The sequence below is a fragment of the Apteryx mantelli genome, unplaced genomic scaffold (assembly GCF_036417845.1).
Source record: "Apteryx mantelli isolate bAptMan1 unplaced genomic scaffold, bAptMan1.hap1 HAP1_SCAFFOLD_53, whole genome shotgun sequence".
In the NCBI taxonomy this organism is placed as follows: domain Eukaryota; kingdom Metazoa; phylum Chordata; class Aves; order Apterygiformes; family Apterygidae; genus Apteryx; species Apteryx mantelli.
This window is the reverse complement of record NW_027118786.1, coordinates 280,631-304,182: the sequence shown is the minus strand read 5'-3', so window position 1 is coordinate 304,182 and position 23,552 is coordinate 280,631. Positions and strand designations below refer to the sequence as shown.

At 40.8% G+C, this 23,552-nt stretch overlaps 1 protein-coding gene across 1 annotated transcript in view; it reads right to left on the bottom strand.

Annotated features, from left to right (window-relative positions):
* Positions 1–6,850: 6,850 nt before the first annotated feature.
* LOC136996607 (double-stranded RNA-specific editase 1-like) overlaps positions 6,851–23,552 on the bottom strand; it is a 29,457-nt gene continuing 12,755 nt past the window's right edge. The window contains exons 3-6 of the mRNA XM_067317501.1: positions 12,449–12,563; positions 8,134–8,302; positions 7,635–7,783; positions 6,851–7,023 (exon numbers count right to left, since the gene is read on the bottom strand). Coding sequence (XP_067173602.1) covers positions 6,851–7,023; positions 7,635–7,783; positions 8,134–8,302; positions 12,449–12,563 — 606 coding nt within the window. The remainder of the gene's footprint in view (positions 7,024–7,634; positions 7,784–8,133; positions 8,303–12,448; positions 12,564–23,552) is intronic.

The window sequence follows — 23,552 nt, the reverse complement described above, 5'->3', positions numbered from 1 at the left end:
AGGTCCGCTTCCCAGGGGAAGGGGAGTGGGAGACAGGATGGGAACTGATATCACAGGGAAGAGGGTATGCCGCGATAAAACGGGAGGAGCAGATAAGGTGGATTCCAATGAAATGCATAAAACCTGACTTAAATGCACGTACGAAAGGGTCTGGGGTGTAACTAATCATTCTTGGTGAGATTCCATCCTGAACAGGGCAACGCCAGACGGGATGCTGCTGCATGGCTGCATTGATGTTTATCGCCGGCTTCATGATTCCGGGGACCGCAGAGTCATACTGGAGGAGATGAGCACAGGCGCACGGAGCAGCTCACTACTGCATCCCGTTCAACCCTGAGGCGGGGCCGACAGAGACTTTCCTGACAGGGAACAAGTCAACACAGGGGCGTGGATCTTGTCATGGTTTGATTAGAAATGGCTTATAACACTAGGCTTGATAGCACTCACAGTAGTAATAGTGATATGCTGCGGCTTGCTAATTCTGAATTATTGCTTACGGCATGTACGGCTTAACTGCTTGATAGACATGAGTGTAGAGTATATCAATTAATAGTACAGGAAAAAGAGGTTCTAGAAAGGGGGGGAGATGTGGTGGATCTTGGGAAACTGCATAGACAAGATATTTGCATGAGAAGCGGTAGACTAGGCGTAGCGGAAGATCACGTGGTGTGACGCGCAGCCTAGGGGTGGAAACGAAGTGCACCTGTATGTAAGCTTGCACGCAGCCCAGAATAAACGCCATTTTAGCATCTCTCACATTGAGGCCTGTGCTTTGTGACCCTGCAGTAGAGGAGGCTGCAGCGCTCCCCTGGTGGCACCGTGGGTCCGGGCAAGAGCACGGCAACAGTTCCTACAGATGTAACCAGTTTCAGGTTCTGCCACACCTGCACTTAAGTATCCATAAATTCACATACAGCTTTTGGTTTGGCAATGAAGTTGCACGTGAATTGTGTTCAAAATCTGAAATTTATAGAGAGAACATTCTCTGTGCAGCGGGCTCACCTGAGAGCTACAATTTTACAGATGAGCACCACGTCAGGGAAATCTGATTTTTCCAGAATTATCATACCTACTGGTTTCCTTAATCTATATTCACTGCTTAGATGCTAACAAGCTGGAGGCTAATGCACACCTTTTAAGCTTTTTGCAGTTTTCAGTTATGCTACATTAAAAAAGAGGACAAAGAAACTCAACACTGACTTTAAATCAAGAGGAGTCCTGTTTTCCTTTCTATGTTGTCAGACTTCTGCTTCGGACTAATACGTGCTCAGAGGCAAGGACATCTATGGTGAACACCTATAAGGATGCCTATTGGTCTGTTAATGTCTTCATGATGTACAGCTCATTTTACAACTCTGAATACATGGGGAAAAAAAAACATAAAATTTAACTCTGCAGCAATACCTTAGCACAGACTTTGCTAGTGCACTTCTTGCTGAAAATACAGGCTGCAGTTAAAAACTCACCTCTGAACTTTCCAAACCCAAATTGCATATAAATTTCATTATTTATACTGTTTTAGAGAGACCACAGAAGTGAAGGGAGCCTAACAGCAGTAAGCGATAAAGCATGACGTTGATACCAGTGTCTCAGCACCACTCATTTATTTTTATGCAAACGGAAGTATGCAAGAGCTGAGTCATTACTCATTGCATTTTAAACAGTGCATATGGAATTGGTGTCAGAACTTATCACAGAAAAATGAATACTGAATCCTCTGCAACTACCAAAATGAATTGTCTGTTGAAAAATGAAATTATATTTATGATAGACTGCAAATCCTGAGAAAAAACAAGTTACAGTTCAAAGAGCTACTCTTATTAATATCATTTATAAACAGCAATAAATATGGGAAAAGGAAAATGATTTAGTAGACATTTTGTTTATGTCAAGCTTTTACTTGCACCCAAAGGCAAGGGACTAAGGATGGAAATTTTATATAATGCAAAGTAACAACTATATTTTCATGCAATTTAATTTCTGTTTTCACAGGCCTCAGTCAAATCTCCTTTCTTCAAAAAAAGACAAAAAGCACAATGAAAGGACAAGTAAGAGGCATGTTGTATCTTCTGGGGCACTCCTCTCTGGGAGGGGTTGGGGCAAGCTGCAAGATGTGAGAAGATGTCAGACCATCCCTGGAAAGTGTTTTCCCTTGTCATATGAATCTTCTGCCCTCCTCCACGACAAAGGCTTGCAGCCCAGATGGCAGCTCTCTCAGGCCATAATCTCAAAGGTAGGCTTTGCCTACTGTGATACCAACAAGATTTTGAGGCCTTCTGAATTGCCCTGTGAACCAGGAGCCCCTCCTGATGATCGTGCATCCAAGGTGTGAGAGGACTTGCTTCCTACCTTGCAAACTTAGGAACCTAAAGATTGTGTTTCTAGCTATCTCTGAACAGAAGGTGCTCGTGTTTGCACTAGCTATGTTCATGGTTTTTCTGCTTATTTCTACTTTCTGTGACTGCTACGATCAGCCTGCCAAGTTTAAGGCGGGCATCATCCCCAGAGATGCTTGCAGAACCCTCTGTGTTAGTCTTCACCTCTGTGTCTCCGAAGTGGATCTGACTGAATATCCCAGCATTTGGCTCTTAGTGCACTCATTTGTTGCCTCATCATAACGGACGTGTTCACCATTCACTGTGGTTCATCATTCACGCACAGGGACACTCCTGCTCTTCAAGTCAAATCCAGACTCACGCTGCATAGGTCATGATCTGCTTGCTGTGGGCACCTGTCTAGCTGGACTTCGCTTTCATTACCTGGCAGAAGGAACAGCCAGAGCGGACTGTAGCAGACTTCACTGATCGAATCACCTTTTCATTTCTCTTTCGGTCAGATCTAAACTCCTGATTTCTCTTTGCTTCCTTGTCTAAGAGATTATTTGAATCTCTACGATCAGTGCTTTCCTTCCATGAGCCGCAGCACAAACAGGCAGCAACATCTGCATGTGGAGTGCAGTCAGAGTTTCTTTTCTTTTCCAGTTCAAGTGGGTCAGGTAGCAGCCCACACTATAAATCAACTAATGCCAGAAGTCCATGTTCTTTGACGGTAGGATTCCTTGCAAAGATCTTTTTATTCATGCTGCGGTCACATTTTCAGTTAGCTAAATCGGAAAGCTGCAGCTGAATCTAGGCTGGCAACCACAATGCTCTGACTTGTCCCATCTTTTCTGCTGTTGCCTGGGTTTGCTGCATGCTGCCAAGCCTGAGCCAGGACTCAGGTCACTGGTCTTACTGGTTAGGACTTAGATACCTCATCTTGGGTAGTTGTTTCCTTCCACTTTCCCTGAGGTGGTTTTTTTTTTTTTTTTTTTTTTTTAATCTAGGTGCCACACAGTCACCACATATCAAAATTAATACATTCAAATAGACCACTGTTATTTTGATTGAGAATTGATGAGAAGATTGTTCTTTCTACTGCTATTCAGAGATCATACTAACTCAGCTGTGAAGCTCTCCTTTTGGAAATCACTTTCGAACCAGAAAAATACTGGACGAGAATGAATATAACTGCAGAATACACAGCCTTTGGTGAGCAAAGCCATTCAAGAGATGGACATAAAGACTGAGTTAGGAACTTCCATTCGGATCTTCTACTCTGAATAAACACAAGACAAGAAAAGGCCAATGTGTAGGCAGGCGGTGTTCTTTCACTCAACAGATTATCAGAAATAATTATTTTTCCCCTTTTGGACAAAAAGGGAACAAGCGACTTCCCCCTTAGTAACTGGATCTAACGTTAAACCACTTCTCAATTCCTGGATCATTCCTAGGAATAAAACACGGAGAAAAACATTCTGTTCTTCTCAGCAAGACAATAAAACATACTCCATCTATGACTGGAATGTTTTATGAGAACTTCAAGCAATTATCTGAAGCCAAAATACACATATATGGAACAAATTCAGGATACATTTAAAACAAATCTATGAATACTAATGTTCCAAACCAATTATTCTGGTCATAGAAATCACCGTAACACTGCCCTCGAATGACATCACGTGCTAAACACATTAGGAATAATCCAGTTCGAATGCTTCTGATCCAAGGTGGGCTTACATCTACTGTTACATATACAGACCTTTTGCTGTTCTCCAGGTTTACACCACATGATATCACTACAGGTTAGAGTTTGGTGCCCTGGCAGGGACCCCCCACCACTCCTTCCTCCCTAAAGCAGAACTTTCAGATTTCTTGATCGTTTTTGTCTTTTCTCCCCTACCTCTCCAGCATTCTCCCAACACAAGCACGAGGTGAAAGAAGGTTACAAAAGCAAGAACAGAAGGAGATGAGCAGTCAGAGTAAAGCGAGGACTTTCTGAGGCAAAATCTACAGGGCTGTTTCACAACTTCTTGCTCTCTCACTTCCCAGGTGACTGGGAAGGGAGCTAAACCACCACCTTGCCTTTACCACTGCGATAATGAGAGAAGACTGGCAGAGAACAGCAGGACTGTCCCTTCAGGAGGATGTTTTGGTGGCGTAAGGAGTGCTGAGTATCCGCCACTGGAGAAGCCAGGGAAGAAAAGGCGAGCTGAGCTCTCGGGGAAAACAGCAGACCAACATCATTCTACACCCAAAGCCCATTTCATGAGTCCTATCCCAGGCCATGGCAGAATCCAACCCAGAGCTTCGTGAATTTAAGTTTGCCAACATGCAGTCAGAACGTAAAGAGAAACCAGAGGGAGCCCACAGATGAGTATCAAAGCTCATCCCCTTACTACTGGTGGGCTTGGCACTCCACCGCAGTGGAAAGCAGCCGCTGGAGAGCCTGTACTTGTCAGCAACTCTTCACTGGAACGGAGAAGTATAACAGAAGGTTGCAAGTTCCTTAGATACTCCTAACCGGCTCAGGATGGGGTAGACAACAGGCTGCAACAAAGCACTCAGAGGCTTGAAGTAATAGGTTGGATTATACAAGGGAGCTGTTCAGAAATCAATAATTTTAATACACTGGATTCCCCACGTAATCCTGCACAAAGAGAATTTACCCCTATATTGTCTAGGCTGGAAGATTTATTGTGCAAAGAAATGCAATCTTTAGCAAAATAAAGCTTTGGTTTGACCGTGAGTTTGACTTAAGAGGTACTTAGTAGGTTTTTATTAAAGAAATTATTTCTGTGCCATAGGAGCAACTTAGCCTGATTGAAAATTTAGTGACACCTGAAAGGGCTAAATTGTTCTGCAGTACTGAATATTGGAAACTACATAGCAATGCATTCTTTCAAATTTAAATGGACAAAACATGATCATAAGTGTCAGGGAAATTAAAAAAAAAAAAGCAGAAGAAGATGAAGAAGGAGGAGATGGAAAAAAAAAAGAAAAAAGAATATGAAAATTTGGGCCTCCTTACCTGTCATATAGTCTTTGCTCTGTGTCAAAGGATTCTATTTGCTTCCTTCACTGGCACAAACAAAATTATTCCCATTAGCCCCAAGGAGAGGTGACAGCTAGCTAGGCAAGCGTGAGATGGATTCTGTTCTGCATCACACAAAATCAACAAAATAGTCAAATGTGTTCTAGCTCAAGAACTCGCTTCATTTTTTATTTTCACTAATAGCAATGATGACGTGATAAAAGAAGTCAAATGAATGCAGCATGATTACCATATTGGACGGCTGAAAGAAGTCACTGATGTGAAGCTGGCAAACCTGCTTGGTGAGTTATTGATAAAATTCTAAAAGAAACTTAAATGCCATTTTTATAGAATTATTTTTCAACAACCCACTGTCCTCACTTCAAAAAGGCCCTGGCCATTTATGTCAGAGGGATTTAAAAATAACAAAGAAAAATGTCTTTATTCAGTAGAGATGTTGATTGCTTGAGACAAGACTAGAGGAAAAAAACAATTACATAACCTTCACCCTGTATCGTTAATTTGGTATACACAGTGTACAACAAATAAGTTCTGACTTATTTTCTGTGTTAAAATATGCTCAATAAATTTTGAATCAAACTAACCGTGACTTGACAAAAATGCATAGCTATTTTTATTAAAAATTAAGCTAAAAACATCAGCTGAAAAACTTGGCATTTCTCTTACACATTTTATGAAAGCATAGAGAGGCTGAAAACATACAGACTCATTTTGAAAAATCATGCTACAATTTTCTAGAAAGTCTCCCATGCTTCTGATACTATTTAAAGGACACTTGCTAAATTGTAGGTGAATCTTTTGTCTATGCCCAATTAAAAAGAAAACTGAAAAATTAAATAATAAAAGAAAAAAGAATAAATCAGATAAATGTACATAAAAGAACTAATGTTAGAAAACATATTATTTTAATTACAGTTCAACCATTTAAGTAAAAACATTTCAAATAAAATTTAAATCATTTTCAAGTTACAATTTAAAAGTGCCCATCAATTAACATGTTTTTAACTGAAACATTTCTTCCTTGTATGAAACAATACAATTCTAAATCCATCCATGGAACACACATGTATCTCTAATATACAAAGATGTAAATACATCAGAGGCAGTTATCCAATATGACTTGTGTAATGTACTTATTGCACTGTTTTGCTAATGCCGTATTATGTTAGGCCAAAAAAAACCCAAAAACATTCCTCTGATATTTTCCAGTGATATAAACACAAAACAAAGCTGTCCTGACTTTAAGTGGCTGGAATGACAGATAATTTTTCCGCCCCACCTATGAAGCCAGCAGAAGGTCTGACACCAATCGCAGGTGAAGAATCAGAGCTTTATTAATGGTTATAGCCCCCCTCGCACTACACTTAAGCAGTGAAACCCATTGATAACCTGCACATTCATTGCACATGTCATGCACACCTGCCTTTTTTATTCAGCAATAAAAAAAACAATACTACAGAGACCAATTACTAATATCTCACCTAGCTATCTTGTCGCTGCATGACATGGTAAGTAGCCTTTCTCCTTGCAATACTCCATCCCACGTCTGGATAGTGGTAGTAGATCTCACAGGAATTGTCCCTTCCCCAGATTCGATTTTTGTCCGTAGCTGTCCTCTTGCTTTGCGGTTTGGATGTCTGTCCCCTTGATCTATATGACAAAAAGTGCTCACCATCAACTCAGAAATACTCTCAACATACTTTATATATGGCATTAAAATAAGAACAGTCAATTAAAGACACTTGCCTGCATAATTGTTAACTTGCGTAACAATTTCTATTGCTCCTTTCAATTTAGCTACAGCATCAAACATCTCTCTTGTACACCGTGTCTCCTAAAATGCATTCGCAATTAAACCAGCTTTCCATGAAGGAACAATTAATATGTAGCAGGTAGTTCTTAAATTCTGTTCTGCACATTATAGTATTAGAATGAAGTCAAGCAGCAGATCAAGAAATGAGCAGGCAGACAACAACCATTAAGAGACAGCAATATTAAAATGGCCTGGTTAGTTCTGTAAGGATACTTGCTGACACGCTGGCTTATCTTTACTAATTTTCAGCCTCTTCAAGCCCAGGTGGTTGATCTGCCTATACTTAACTTCTGTGATACAGGAAGAATTACTCGGATTTTCTGGAGAGACCTTTTTCTAACACACATCTACACAAAAAGGAAAGAAGACACCTAAGCTCTAACTGTGCCACTTGTATGTGATCAAATACGCTTTAGACTCCACAGCTTTAATATGATTGCTGTCATACCCTCTTGTGCTGCTTCATGGGGTGAGAAAATCCTAGCATCGCCACAAGGAGACGTACTGATATAGAGATGAAACTGCACATTCTCCTTCAGTTTAAACCCGCCGCGTTCAGATTTGATAAAAATGGATTTTTGCTGATCTTCTTTATTGCTGAAATAGAGAAGAAAGCTATAGTCAAAACTGAAATAAACACATAAGTAATGTAAACTGCTCAGTCTCAATAGACATTAAAATGATTACAGTATGTCTAGACATGGTTATAACTCTAACAGTTATTAGAAATAACAAAATGAAGAGACACTAGAGACAAGAAAGAGAGAGCCCTCGATGTTCCCAGTGAACTTTTAGAGACTTATCAGGAAATGAAACATCACATATTTGCTAGCCCAGATTATTTTGATTTACATGTTTATAGCTTACAAAAAGATTCCCAAGTACTTTTTTCCACGCTTCCCTCCCCAGGTTCACACCTAGTTGAATACACGTTTTGTTAAGCTTACCTTAGATAAAGCTCAAGTTGAGTATATAGAAATTTAAGCAGGCACCGGCGAGATACAATTTCTGCATGGCAATCATTTAATGCAAGACCACGATCGCTCATATATTCACCATTGATGCATTTTGTTCCTGTAGAAACACTTATTACCAGAGCGTCTTTCACATCTGTACCTGCAAAACAAAATTTCAAAATTTTAATTTCGGCAATTAAAAATCACAGTCATTCTAGCAAGAGATTTCTTCCCGCAAAATTCAAACAATGCTTCTTTCTGCGTTTTCCTTTCAAAAAAATTGGTTCTTTTTCCAATACTTTCTTTATAGCAAAAGCTTCAGTCAGACCTATCCTCCCTGCGCCTATACCAGCATGGTCTATGGTTCACGTGAGTTCTTCATTTCGGAGTTCAGACTAGTTAGAAATTGAAAACTTGCAAGGAAAACATTGCTGCTTCAGGAAGAGATATTAAAGTCTGAACTCCAAAGACACTGCTTTTTTCTGAGACACGGTTGGCCCACTAGCTTGCAGCACATACCTCTTGGCTACATATGCAGATATCCACTGTGATTTTAGAAATTTGTCTTATTAAAAGGCACTGATTTATTAAAAAACAACACATTTTGATTGGGTATTAAGCCAAGAACAGGAAAGGTAGAACTACAGTAGGAAGAAAGATTAAATGCTTAAACCGCTGCAAAGCTTATCAGCAGTATAATATTTCTAGAGATATAGTCCTTGATGTTAAATAATTCTGCACAGAACAACTAGATGTGAAATCTTTAAAAATATTTTGTGTTTTATAGTCAGAAAACTGTCTCTGTCACAAAAAATAGAGGTCAGCTGTATGAAGAATTCAGAAAGGCAGGTCCAAAATGTTACATCCCTCTAGCAAAACAGAGCAAAAAGCCCCAACAAGCCACACGCTAATTCCTTCGAAGTTCACAATGCTTGATCAGCAGAGGCAGAAAGCGGCCAGCCCTGCCAAATGCCCTCTGCTATCTTCCTGCCGCAGAATAGTTATTAGAGTAAGTAAAAGCCGAGAAACCACATTCTACACACCGACCCCAAAACAGATTTAACCGGACTTTAGGCACCTAAGGCTTAGGATCCTCCCCTTAATATGAGCTCAGTTCCTAGGGGTGCCTATACAGAGGGAGCCTGCTACAGTGTAGAGCCAGATGTGATGCACGTCCCATCCACAGCTGTGCCAGCTCTGGCTCTGGAGTGGCTTGTTCGCACTCCTGTACTGCTGGCACACCTCTGGGCAAACATGCGGTGAGCTGGATGGGGAAGATAGCCGTTGTTTTGAATGCAATTCAGGGCCCTAGTACTGTTCACCACCTGATTGCCCTATGGCAGTGCCAATATACGGGGCAGAACAAGTAATTAGTAAGGGGATGAGTGGCACGGAACAGGACGGGTTGTTTGAGCTGTCACTGTTGATGAAATAAATCCTAACCGAAGTACAGCCTTCGCAAAAATGAATACGAGCCCAGCTTGCCCTCCTATGGGGCTGAGATAAAACCAAGGAGGAGAGATGGGGAGGTGCTTCACCACCTCAAAATCAGTAGAAATAAAGCTTAACGTGTGGAAGGGGCCATGGTTAGTCACTTGAGAATCAAGAAGCCATAACCAGCTCCCTGGTGGGACTCGTCCGTGATATGTACCAGCTCCAGGGGAGAGTCTGGTCCCAGATATTGTAGCGAAACATACAGCCTTTGTATTTTCTAAGCATATATTTCTGCCAAATACTTACTAGAGTCACTATCTAGAGAAACGTAGCTTAGTTAGCTCAAGGTTCATTTTAGTCAGCTGGCATTTTGATAGAATTTACTTTTTTGTTATTTACCAAACAGCCAAGAGAAGAAATGTTCAAATAAAACACGCAGCAGATCAAAAACTTGGCACTTTCAAATGAAAAGAAAGGGGCCGAGCGAAATGAAAGTATCGGACAAAGTCTTCAGCCCAAGTCATCCTGATGCCCCCGTGTAGCGACAGGTACCTCTCTTCTCTGTGTGTTCACTGTGGCTTTGCAGAGGCTATTTTTAATCTGAAAACCTTGAACTCGTGCAGAAATTTCCTAGCGTTTTTCTGAGGTCTAACACAGGGAACAGAACAAATCCAGGTGGAGATTTATGAAGGGAACAGTGACATTACGAGAACTTCAGCAGTTGCCCTGCTGGCCCTCGGCAGCACAAGCTGGTACAGGCTCCCCTGCTACGAGCCATCATGGCCAACGGCATTCCTGTTCGGGATATTCAGTGTCTCATGTCAGGGGAAGCTGTTCTCTAAGGCTGGGCATCAGGGTCACCTAATTCTAGGGATTCCCCAGACACTTAACACATCCATACAAAGCCGTTTTCTAATAATGTGCAAAGCTATTTCTTCAGTTAATCAAAATGTAGTCACATGTTAATTAAGGCTTTTGATTCTTTGGGCACATGGCTCCTCTGGGAATCTTGGACACAGGGCTGTAATTACAGTAACAACTTTTTCAACATTATACAATAATCTAAAATAAAACTACAGCATGTTCTTCACAGATAGATCATCAGGATGAGGGACTAGCAATGTCTCACTGGACAGACTTTGGGGAACAGTTTTACCCCACTTATACTTTGTATTTACTTGGAGCACAAAGTATGTGCGTAGAAGGGATCTTTGATGAGCTTATGTTTAAGCACCTGTACTAAAACCGAACCCCTTACTTTCTGGATCACATAATACTTCATGAGAATTTGGGACATCATAAAGGTTAGGGCAGAATGATCTCTTCTGGCACTAAAGATAATTCAGTGTTTTTTAAATTAATTTTAGAAATGGTCAAACCCATCAAGTTTCCTTCTCTTAGACTTGCCAGGCTTTCAAGCAGTTTCTTGCATTTACCAGTGTAGTCTCCGAGGCTTATGGTTAGGATGCAGAATACCAGACCGAAAACGTCATAGCCACGTGAGGCAAAGCAGCTGAACCAGTACAAAATAACTTTACTGGCAGCAATCTGTACAAAACCTTCACTCTGACAGAAGCAATGCCCAATTTGCTAACACACGCGCACCGCTCTCCATTAGGTTCTGCACAGTGAAGCCATCAGCCCTTCTGCCGGTTCCACGTGCTTGTCAGGTGGATTCACAAATGCAGCCCATTGAGATGCCAGCAGGAGTACTGGACCTGCTCAGGTCCTGGGGAAACCCAGATAAGAGGGGTCAGCACTGAGAGCCCAAGGAGCACTGCCTTCACAGCAGCAGCCTCCTGAATGCACACAAGTGTGAATCCCAGAGGCCTGAAAAAGACTATGATGAGCCTACAAAGAGGACAAGAATAACCACGAATGAACTGCCCCAACTGCAAGAAGTCTTAGTGCATCCTAAATGGGGATGCGGCCAAAGCTCCCGGATACCTCAAAAATTCTGTGAAGCAGTCTGTGGGACTATCCTTTGTTATAAAGCAATCTATTTCTTCCAAGAAGGAGGAGAAGAATAAAAATGACAATTCAAACATGGTGGGAGAGGAGATCTTGCTCTGACTTGTGCAGCTAATAGGGTATTTCATGACAGGTCCAAAATGAACTTCAGTCCAATCAAGTGACCAACTGGACTAAAGGCAAGGATAAATCTTAACATAAGGAAAATTCAGCAGCAGCACGGATGCAGATCAGCTTATGGTGGAATTTCACTTTTGATCCAAGTGATCTGGCAGAGCACAGATCTCATGTGAGCAATCACAAAAGCATAACCTTGCTGCTGGTTGTACGTGCACACTAGTGTCAGCTGCTGAAACAGAAGCTGCTTTCAGCAAGTATTTTTACTAAAATGACCGAGACACTAAGCACCAAGAAAGAAATATTGCAAGAATAACTAAATAAAGCGCAAAGTCCTAAGGACTTGGAAAGCAAGCATAATTTATAACATTATATGCCAAAACAGAAGATACTGTCTATGTGACTAATGTGGTGATTGTTATGTTTACATTTATTTCCAAAAAGGTGCATAATTCATTTCAAAAGATACATGTGTTTTATAGAATATGATTTATCTCAGAAGTCTCAATTAGAAGTCTCAAATATCTCAGAAGTCTCAGACATCTCTACCTGTACAGAATATAGGAACTTTGTTGAAATAGAAGTATTCGCAGGTAGAATTTTCTTGTAATCACATTTAACCAAGATCCAAGTGCCTTAAATACAACAGTTTGAAGATTAAATAGTAATATATTTCAATACTGGTTGAGTGAAGAAAAGATACGGTTTCTTAGAATACATCCAGAGTTCTGGTATTTAAGCAGTTAAAATGGTGTGGGTGGGTGTGTGGGTTTTTTTTTTTTGCCTGTTGTCATCACAGTTCCAGCAAGGACTTTCCTCCGTGCACGTGGAGATGTGAAATTTTCTGTCAAATCACTGAATTTATCTACAACCAAGCGTGCAACAGCATCAGCTAAAACCTGTAAAATCACAGAAATGCACGTTAGGAAATTAAACAAATAATAAAACCATTAGGTTATAAAGATCTGCACTTGTACTGATTTGACATAATAGATTAAAAGAGTTTGCATCGTTCATTTTTAGAAGATTGATGGGACAAAGATTTTCAAGTTCTGCAGTGCGTCCAGGAGCTATCTAGGGTCCAATTTTCAGTTATACTGAACTCTCATAGCTCTCTGTAGGCTAAACTGGAGCTCTGTGTGTCTGCATCTATAAAAACAGGGTCACACAGCCTTAAGCCAAGAATCAAAACAGCTAATGTTCATGATTGTTATGAACATTTGAGGCTTATGAGAACAACTGAATAGACAGTTGAGTCAATATTTTCATGCTCAAACCTCAAAACACATCAGTTCAGTATCCTAAACATTGGACCTGACAAGAGGATTGAAGTGCAAAAACCAGCCTCTTCAAACCATCATATAAACCTTCTATAACCATGGAATTAATTATGCAGTTATTACATAAATAAGAATGAATCCATTTTCAACAGTAGTTAAATTTTATATTTTTATTTTTACAAGACATATGCAAATTTAGGAATGGAAAATGTCAACATATAACCCAAAACAAGCCATCCAAAATTAGGAAGATTCATCTCTCTCACCTTCGGGAAAACTTGAATAATAGATACATCCTTATAATTTGCCAACAGGGTTGGCAAGCAACATAGGTCATACTGTAAGGGTGAATAATTTCTAATATTAAGGGAAACTTCAAAATACCAGTCCTGCTTTTGTTGAACTCTGCCGATGGTTCAGTTCAACACTGCAGCTAATCTCACCTGATGTTCTTAAGGCGGTTGGAACCATAACAGCTAGAGGAAATGAGTCAAAATCAAAATCTTGAATTTTCACCTGAAAAGAAACTGAAAACCAGGGCAAACCATGCAACAACATTGCCTTTGAGGAAAAACACTGGTTAATGACTGTACTTGGTACTGGCTAAGTGGTTTTCACATGCACTCCATGAAGCGCAATACCCCAGCAGTGTGCATGGCAGCACAGTTATTTATTCCAAAAGAAATGGCTGAGTATGGCAAGTTACATGTTCAAAAAGAAACAGCTGTAATCTAGATACATAAAGAAAGAGAAAAACCTTCTTAGGCGTCTTCCTCTTATTTAGAGGAAGTAGGAATGCCCATTAAAACAGGCTCTTTAAGGCTGATTGGGCTGTTTCAGACACCATCACACCACCCAGGCACGAAGAAAGAAGCCCAAAGCTAGTACGGGAGATGTGGCAGCTCATTCTCACCTGTCTCCCACCAGGATCAGCATCAGGATCCAAAGAGAGAGGGAGAACTGAGAGCTGGGGAAGGAACCCAGTCCAGACCACGGACCCCTGCAGATGGGTGTCCAGCTGTAAGCTGCTAGCTAAGCTCTTGTTACAGTCAACAGAGATGCAGTCACCATGGTGGACCATTCAGCTCTCCCTCAACAGACTGCCTGTATTTGATCAGCTGAGCCACCCTCCGGACTTCACTGATCAGCTCTCCATTGACTATAACGGCAGCTCGGACACTCATGAACACAGAAACACCTAGGCTTAATATTTTTGACTACGTGTAGCAGTCTATAGTTTGGAGCCAAATCCCATCGCTGGAGTCCCAGGTATAAAGAGCTCAGTTCGGTTGTCCATGTGTTGCCCCCAGCGGTACCCGAGATGCTGTGCGGTAACCACCTGGCCCACGATGCTCTAGAAGAACACAGGTCCTGTGTCTTATCTGCCAGTGCTATGCAGATGTCTTTGGTATCCAAGAGCATCGAATGTGGTGCTAAACACATGCGTGGGCAAGTAAATCAAGCCCAAAAGGACTCTTGAGACTGATAAGATTCTGCTTACTAACTACCTTTGGGCCCCTTCAGTAATGGAAGAAAATCACCGTTCTCCTTCCTCCTAGATAGGGTCCAAGGCAAACCAACAGTGCTGATGGGCAACAGTACACAGATCTGTGTGGAGGGATCCAGTTGAATCTAAACAAAAACTTAAACATAATCGGATCTAAAAACACATTGCCAGGGTCAAAAAAACCAGAGGGCTGCAAGACTGTCAGCTCGATTCTCCACCATCATCTTTGCAAAGCCCGTAAGAGCTGACAGCCCGGAAACAACGTGAAGGAATTCTCAATGTTAACTCCCTTCTGGGAGAGCTTTAGCAGCCAAGGAAGAAATAGCTACAGCCTGTGTGTCATAATTTCCGAGCTCTACGGCTTTTTCCAGAAGCCTACTGGAAACAAAGACTAGTAGTCAGCGGTGACAGAGGTCGCATTTATCTTAAGCTTCAGTCAATGTTTTGCATTGCACAGTTTGCAGGTTTTAAGAGCCCCAACACTCCAACTACGAATTTTCATGATGCATTTGAATAGACTACAACTCAGAAACTCTTATCTCACTAATGCAAAAAAAGTATTTCTGACGCTGGACCCAAAATTCTGTCATAATCTGTGCTACGATAGCATCATGATCAAATGACACAAAATTTAATTGTGCCAGTCCCGGCACTTATATAATGCAGTAAATAAGAGTGAAACTTTGCAGGATGAAAGACTATAAGGTAAATAAATATACAAGAAGCAAAACAGTAAATGCCAACAGTTCTATACTCATCTTGGTATTAGAAATGGAAAATTAAGACACACGTAGCTTAAATAATTAACCTGCCTACAGCTACATGGCAGACCACCGCGGGGAAAAGAACTGAACAAAGATCAGAGTCCCATTCCAACACTTTAGCCACAAACCCGCTGCGTAGCTTGCTGATAATGCTTCCTAGTTGCAAGTTTCATGCTCTCATTTCTAAAAAATCATACCTAATTTTCTACTGTGCTTTACATCAGACATACTGAGCTTCCAGGAGAATATGGCTGGTAGCTGACCAGCTATCAAGCAACGCATAACCATGCAGATCAATGTTACGAGAGAACATATTATTGCAGAAGTAGTGAAAAACTTCTCCGAATACTGATGTACCCTAACCACAAACAGAACAGATGCTTCAGGGGCAGCATGTTGAACCAAAGCATCAGCATGCCAGAAAGGCTTGCTGTTCAGGTAACAAAAAATATGGATTATTCCTTCTTTGTAAAAATTAAGCGTGGTCTGAAAGAGTCTTCTCAAACACTTGCCTACATAAAAATGCCGCGTATCAGAAATGGTGCTCACAAAACCTTGAGCCAAAAACCACCGGTAGTAAAAGGGAAAGGTACAGAAATGCTTCTTTCAGGATCTCTGAACATTGCTTCCTTATGTAGCTCCTCAGTCCAGATGGCTAAATGGAGGCTGATCTGCAGAGGCCTGTAATCTCCCCATTTCATAGGGAACCAGCACCGCTTGATGAGGCTTTTTGTCATGGGGCAGGAACTCAAACTTCTAGGCATTTCTGGGAATATACCAATGGACAAGTTATCTGCCAGTACTGCTGATAAAAGGGTATTACAGGCTCCGATAGCTACTTGACAAGTAATTGAGTGGAATGCTCATATATAGGGTTTATATATATATATGTGTGTGTGTATGTATGTGTATATATATATATATGTATATATAGCTTTTTCTGACAAGATTATTTCTTACATAATTGGTGAAGTAGATATAACCACAGTGTTAGTATACAAATGAGAACACAGTGAGTCTTTCTGGGAAAATGTAAGCTTATGCAGAAGGATGGGGCTGCATCTCAAACAACGTGGAACTAAGCTGCTGGCAAAGAAACCTAAAAACGCTTGAATGAATTATAAAATAAGACCCTGGAGAGCGTTGATAAGAAGAACTAAGCAGAAGTCAAGCTAGACAAAAATGTCCACTAGAGATGTGAACAACACAGAAGAAACTGTGAGGGAGGGAAAAAAGAAAAGAATTTTACTGATAGAAACAGGTTAATATATAAAAGATGTTATTGATCTGATATCCAAGTTGCATAAAAACAGGTGCATGGTGAGAAATAAGCACTATTAAATGTCTACAGATTAAGTTGTCAAGATTTTGGTCTTGTATAGGTTTGAAACTGCGGAATACTTACCCACTAAACTAGATATGAACTATCTTTTTCTCTCAAGCAGTCTATTCCATTAAAATAGTAGATTCTTTAAGAGCACTTCTGTCTATTTATGCATTTCATGTGGCTTGCTATGGCTCAGTAAGTCAATAAAGGGAATCGGTGCACAAAATTCATGCATTTTTTCCAATCACCTCAACAAAGATACCACCTCACCTACAAACATGTTTCCCCTAGATCTCCTGGACATACCTCAGGTGGGCAGAAGAGCAGCAGGACGACAAAGAACAAGTCCTGCAAAGTTGCAGTACTTTGTATTTCAGATTTGTCTCACCACTCTAGACACGCCACTTCCTCACAGCACCGCAAAGCCTTTTCCCACCTGACTTCCACCGGAAAAGATGGAGTGTTTATCTGCTTTAGGTTACATTTGACAATTAGAGAATCAGACTTTTTAGCCTGAACAGACATGCTTTTATCAATAAATTATCTTCTCATTAGATGAGGACTCAAGTCTGGCAATAACTGCTGGGACTTGCCTATTTGTCTGCCCTTCAAAATATTAAAAATAGTAATAAAAGTCCACTGACTGAGATTTTACTGAAACTATAATGGTCATGGCAACAAAAATCTCACCGTTTCCCATAACACTGTAAGTCAAAAACTCTTTATTTATGACACAACCAATCTGATTCATCTGGAACTTTTGCTGCCTGTTTTCTTACCATCATCTTCATGTCTCAAAAACATGTAAACTACAGGGACACAGCTGGCTGAGCAGCTCAAGGAGACAGCCTCTGCTACTGATGAGCAGTAACTTTCCTCAGAAGAGCTTAGAAATGTGCTGCCTCACTAGCTCTGCAGAGTCAAGGAATAGCGATAGATCATCACAGAATCACAGAATGGTTGAGGTTGGAAGGGACCTCTGGAGATCATCCAGTCCAAGCCCCCTGCTCAAGCAGGGTCACCTAGAGCACGTTGCCCAGGATTGCGTCCAGGCAGGTTCTGAATATCTCCAGAGAAGGAGACTCCACAACCTCTCTGGGAAACCTGTGCCAGTGCTCTGTCACCCTCACGGTGAAGAAGTTTTTTCTCATGTTCAGATGGACCTGCCTGTGTTTCAGTTTGGGCCCGTTGCCTCGCGTCCTGTCGCTGGGCACCACTGAAAAGAGTCTGGCTCCGTCCTCTTGACACCCTCCCTTAAGAAACTTGTACACATTGATAAGATCTCCTCTCAGTCTTCTCTTCTCCAGGCTAAACAGGCCCAGCTCTCTCAGCCTTTCCTCATAAGAGAGATGCTCCAGTGACCTTGAAATCAAGGAGGAAGTAATCCAGGACAAGCACTTCCTTCATGCTAAACACAAGATAAAAACCAGATGTCGTGTTTTTATTGCCTATCGCTCGCTTTTTCTCTGCAGGCACTTTTGCTGATGCTGGGGCAGGGGAGGAGGGCTCCTAAAGAATAAAGAAAAAGAATCAATGGTGTTTTCTTTCTGTTTATCTATCTGTCATAGGGGCCATGTTGTCAAGAGTGGAGTACCCTACTAGAGATACTTCAAACTCACTTCTGTCACAGAAGAGATTAGAAAGGAGAAGCTCATTTATGGGACTGTGTGTAAATATGAGCTGATGTGATAGGGAACTTGAAGGATTAGTTGCCATAGTCATATACTTCTAATCACGAGCTCCCAATAAAAGAAGATTCTTTTTTTTAATCAGTAAGTATTATTACTTCAGAATATCTTTGCTGCATATTAATGCTTGCAAGAGACTGGTAAACTTTCAGGAAAGTGTGATTTTTACTAAACGACATTGCTCAACTGTCCCCAGCAAAATGTCACATTAAAGAAAGAGTGCTTTGTAAATATGCAATTGTGGAATGGGACCACCCATAGTTTCCCTCAAGCTTCTCCGCAAAAATAAATAAATAAATAAATAAATAAATAAATAAAATAAAAATCTGCCTGGATACAAAATGCAACCCTCATGGACACACACCACAGGAAATGGAACTCCTCTGGACTAATTATCAAAGCCTAGACATTCCCCCCATAGTCTTCTACATCCCATGCCCCCACATCCAACTGAACCACAAAAACATCACGGCACCTAAGATATGCAAGTAGTGTTCCCATAGTGAAACAATGTCCTGGAAAGGGAAACTACAAGTCTAGTGGTTTGATTTCGATTAAAGGTCGATGCTGCTTTTGGAAAATATTTTAGATAAAGATGTTTGCCTCTGTGGATCATAAGGCGTGGAGGGAAGGGAAGAATCAACCTTTAATACTTGCAAATTCATTCATCTAACAAAGATAGCTGGAAAAAAGTCTGCCTTTACTGTCAGGTATCCAAGAACGCTCTACTCCAAGCTGCAGTATTTCCTGGTACACTTGGTTGGGGGTAACCTGAGATACCCCAACAGGATAGTTTTGTGATGAAAAAACTTTGACCAACCTCTGTATTTCAAAATGGTGAGATAGCTGCTCCCCTAAAAACACTGTGCAGACAGTTGGGCTCTCCTCCATGGCAATCAAGATTGACAGATTCAGGTACAACAGTTTAAAGCTGTCGTTTCAAAAGGTACCTTCTTTGGGAACAACACTGGGTTAAGCTCTTCCTACCTTCTTACAGTCCACTTCAGCTCCTGGGTTTTGGGGAATAAACTTTCTAGGTGATACCAGCACGAGTGTTTACCCTATGAGCTACATTATGATCAGGGAATAGATCCAGATTAGACAATAATTTTTTGTTATCTTATTTTCAGCTCAAACAAGCATGGAAAATCCTCAGGCCATCACCATTTATCGCTAGCAGTTTCAACCTGGGCAAAACCAGTTTCGGACAGATGCTATGGCAGTACAGCAGAGACAGAAGAGACAACGCTACATGTGGGAAAACGTTTTCTGTTCTCCTTAATTTAAGGCTACTATAGCCTCGAAGCTGATCTCTGGGCAAACACTAGAGAAGCTTTTTGCATATATATTTGCAGACTTAGGGACAGAAAATCTTTTCAGCGATTCTTAAAAGTTTTGAAGAAAGCAAGCTTGTACTAGCCAATCAATTTTATGGTTTTTCGTATGTTTCCTAGAACCTGAATACGCTTATTATTATTATATTGGGTGCACACTCTAAAATAGTCTCACAAAAGCAGAGTAAAAACAGTAACAGTTGAAGTCTATATGTAACATATGAGCTTACTGAGGTTAACTGTTCCATTTTCTCAAATCCATAGTAATATTTTTAAACTGCTAGTCTCCTGAATTAAAAAAAAGAAAAAAGAAGAAGAAGAAAAGGAAACTCTTTCCTCAGTGACCCTTTTTATGGCTTCTACAATTAATAAGGATATACTCTGAATTCAATTTTATAAAAGGGATTCTGAGAAAGGAGGTGGAAGGAGAGACAGAAGAGAGCAGAAGGGAAGGAGCCTGACAGAGCTGAACCTTACTATTGCAAAGGAATTATCAAAGGTAACAAGGGGCGCAAACTGAAGCAAATGGTGCAGGATGTCTCTGAAATGAAGGCTGGAGGTGGGTGAGGAAAGGCGCAGCGGAAGCCTGCCAAGGAGCCCGGCCGCTGGAAGCAAAGAGGCCACAACGCTCAACTTTTCCTCCTCCGACCGCTTTGGATCGCCTCCAGAAACAACCATGAAGATTTTTCTCTTTCCAAAGAGATATTCCCTCTTGTTTTATTACCTCGTTTAACAGGTCAGTTTAAAGACAAGGACACCAGATGAAAATCACTTCATTAAATGAAATATACTTTAAAGGCTGTAATCCTCAACGCCTGTTATTCTTGATAAGCCTAAGGAAGAAGTAAAAATGAGATACAAAACAGCTGCTTAACAATAACTGCTTAATAAGTAGTTATGCGGGCATTCCCAATGCACCCATAAATACACTGCGTTAGAAATCTCTGAACTTCTCTAACTGACCAGACAACTTCAGAGTTGCCTTCATACTTAAACTTAATAGTTTGCAGACCTCAAATTTGTTTTGGGGCTGATAAAAATGTCAGGTTCTGGAAGAAAAAAATCCAAGGACTTGAAGCTCTGCCTCCCCATCAAGCCCAGACCACTGACCTGTCTGGGGGGTGGATCTGTCATATCTCTTTCGGGATCTATTCCATCTCATATAAATAAACATTAATTGAAGCAGAATTTGAACTTTTCTCTCCCATTCTCAGGAAGTGCCCTAACATGAGACACATACAGTTTCTCTACCACCCTCTCCTGTATTAACTCATTTATTCAAAGTTGGACAATTCAAACAAGGAAAGACCCAAAATAGATGACAGTTTGCTCATTGAGGCATGTGAGCTCAAAGCTATTTTGGGTGCATCGTTCCTTTCTCTGGTGGAAGTTACAGTGAAACCAGTTCTTTTCCACATATACAAAACAATTTCAGTTAATAAATATTTTACAGCAATGTTTCAGAAAAAGAAAAAAAAACCTGAAAATCTATGTTTTAAAATGTTCTGAACCTTAAAATGTTCAGGTCTGTCTGGATCTGAAGGAAGATCTCAGCAGGAGATCACTCCTACCAAAAACAGCTGTTCCATCTAGATAAATGCTGGTAAGTACTGAAGCGGTGGTGGACCAAGGGCGCTTCAGGGGTTGACAGCACTCTTGGATCTGAGCGGGGAACTGACCCAAAACTTCCCAAACTTCTGGGCACTCTTTGGAGCACTAGGGATCTTTCCTCTTCCTCTCAAGCACAAATGTTCTCCCTCAGGTTTATTTCTTCTTACCTTTACAGTTTAGGGCTCATGTGAACTTTCTCACAAGCTGATGAGCACTGGCAGTGTCCACAGTAGGCAAAATCGGGGTCAGCCTGGCACATTCTCTCTCCTCTGACAGTGATCAGCATACACAACTCAGAGAAGGTGCAAACATATCTATGCTAATAAAACACGGTAGTTATTTTCTAGTTCTCCATGATAAAAAAGTTTCTTATATTTATTTAAAGAAACTCCAATCAGGCAGTAAATTCTCTCATTACTTACACAAATGTATCTTTTTATCTCTTTTAATTCCACCACAATTAATTCAAGACATTACTCACGAATTCCTATGAACATATTCAGTATGATCTTTCTACCAGGTCTGAATTTCTTACATTCTTATTCAACTTTATACATTGAACATATTTCACTAAACACTCTAGGTGTCTTCAGCATCTCTCCAGAGGAAGTCTTCCCAGACCTTTGATCCCTTGCATCACTTACTTGTACATCGTTTCTGTTTTTTAATACTTCTTTTTTATTCCCTGCCTGCCCCAAATTAGACCAGGATTAAATATTGTACCTCAAGTGAAAATACCCATCACACTATTGGATCTCACTCAATTTTTTCCGTGTAACATTTTGTTTGCACGTATGTCCATAATGATACACAAGCTCTTTTTGCCCTAAGTTGAATTTGCAATAAATGAGGTGAATAATTAAAAGTATTCCCTCTAGTGGATGTTTTAATTATTTTCATCTGCAATTATGCTGCTTATTTATTTAGTTTGTTGCCTTCTCTCACAACTTCTCCAGCTTTCACTAATCTAAATAACTCTTTCCGTAAGATTCAATATTTACAATTTCAATTCCCTCATTCCTATCTCTTCAGTTGTTTCCAGACCCAGCAGTGCTTCCCCTTTGCATCACAACTCATTAGCTATCTTTTTAAGTCAACAGTTTGAGGAAATCTGGGAAATATCATGATAAGCTTCTACGAAGGTTTTCCCAACCCCAGCCACCAGCGGCCCCGAGAGGATACCTACCCTGGCAGAACAGTTTCCATCACAACCACTGGCAGCAGGTGTTGCCTGGACCAGCAGACTTTACTAGAAGTCACAAAGTGCACAATATGCACTGGAAACACTGCAGGAAAAAGTACCAAGCGCCTGGAAAAGTGCATTACTAGGAGGCAGCAGAATTACTGGGGCACACCAGAATGCATTGCAGCAGGTTCAAAACCAACAAGCTGAGATGCTTCTTCCCATAATCCGCATCTAAACTGCAGAACTTAATACTACAAGGTGCTGTGGAAGCTAAAAGTTTACAAAAGTTCAAGAAAGAACTGAAATTCTTGCGGGGGGAGGGAGGGTGTCCTAATCCATCAAGGGCTCTTAAATGGAAAAATGCCATTTTTGGCTAAGAAAATTCTTGAGTTTGGAAGAATATGCTGGGGGAGTGTTGCTAGAGATATGCCCTGTTCTCAGTTTTCTCAAGGCATTTGGTATTGGCCACCGTCCATGCTTGATTTTGCTTTTAGTGACAGCATCAGCCCACCTCTTTCAAACCCTTGCAGCCCTCTTGGGAAGCAGGGAATGTCTAAGGGAAAAGAAAAAAAAAGTAGAGAAAACAAGTGATCTCTGGGACAGCAAAGGACGATTTGGCACCAGGGATAGGCCGATGGGCGAGAAGAAGCTTTGGTCCGGCTCACTATGGCTCTTCCTGGGGTTCAGTGCCTCCAAAATACTCCTTTCTTCAGTAACCTGATTTGGACTTTACGTGGACAATTTGCAAACACCTGGTTGCAATAGCTACCACACTTCATCTATAAACACATGACACATTTGTCTTCAGAGCAGATTTTAAAATACTGTTCACCTTTCTCTGTCTTCTCTATTCAGTTCCCATCAACCTTAAGTGCCTACAGACTCTATAGATCCATGATAAGCCTTAAACATGGATCTTAAACATTTTAACAACATTAACCTAGATGTGTTGAAACATTTAATTTTCTTCCACGGCAAGGAGTGGAAGAGCGCACATTTTGGAGTCCTTGGTATATGCTTTCTGTTACTGCTAATACAGAAGGTTTCACCGGATTGATTTCTTTGTTTTGGAAAAGTAAAGCCCTGTATGCAAGACTGATGAAATCTCTTCCACGTTAACACATTGGATGCCAAGGCAATACATACACGAGGCCTGATTTTCGTCAGGACTTCTTCATCTGTTCTGAGGCA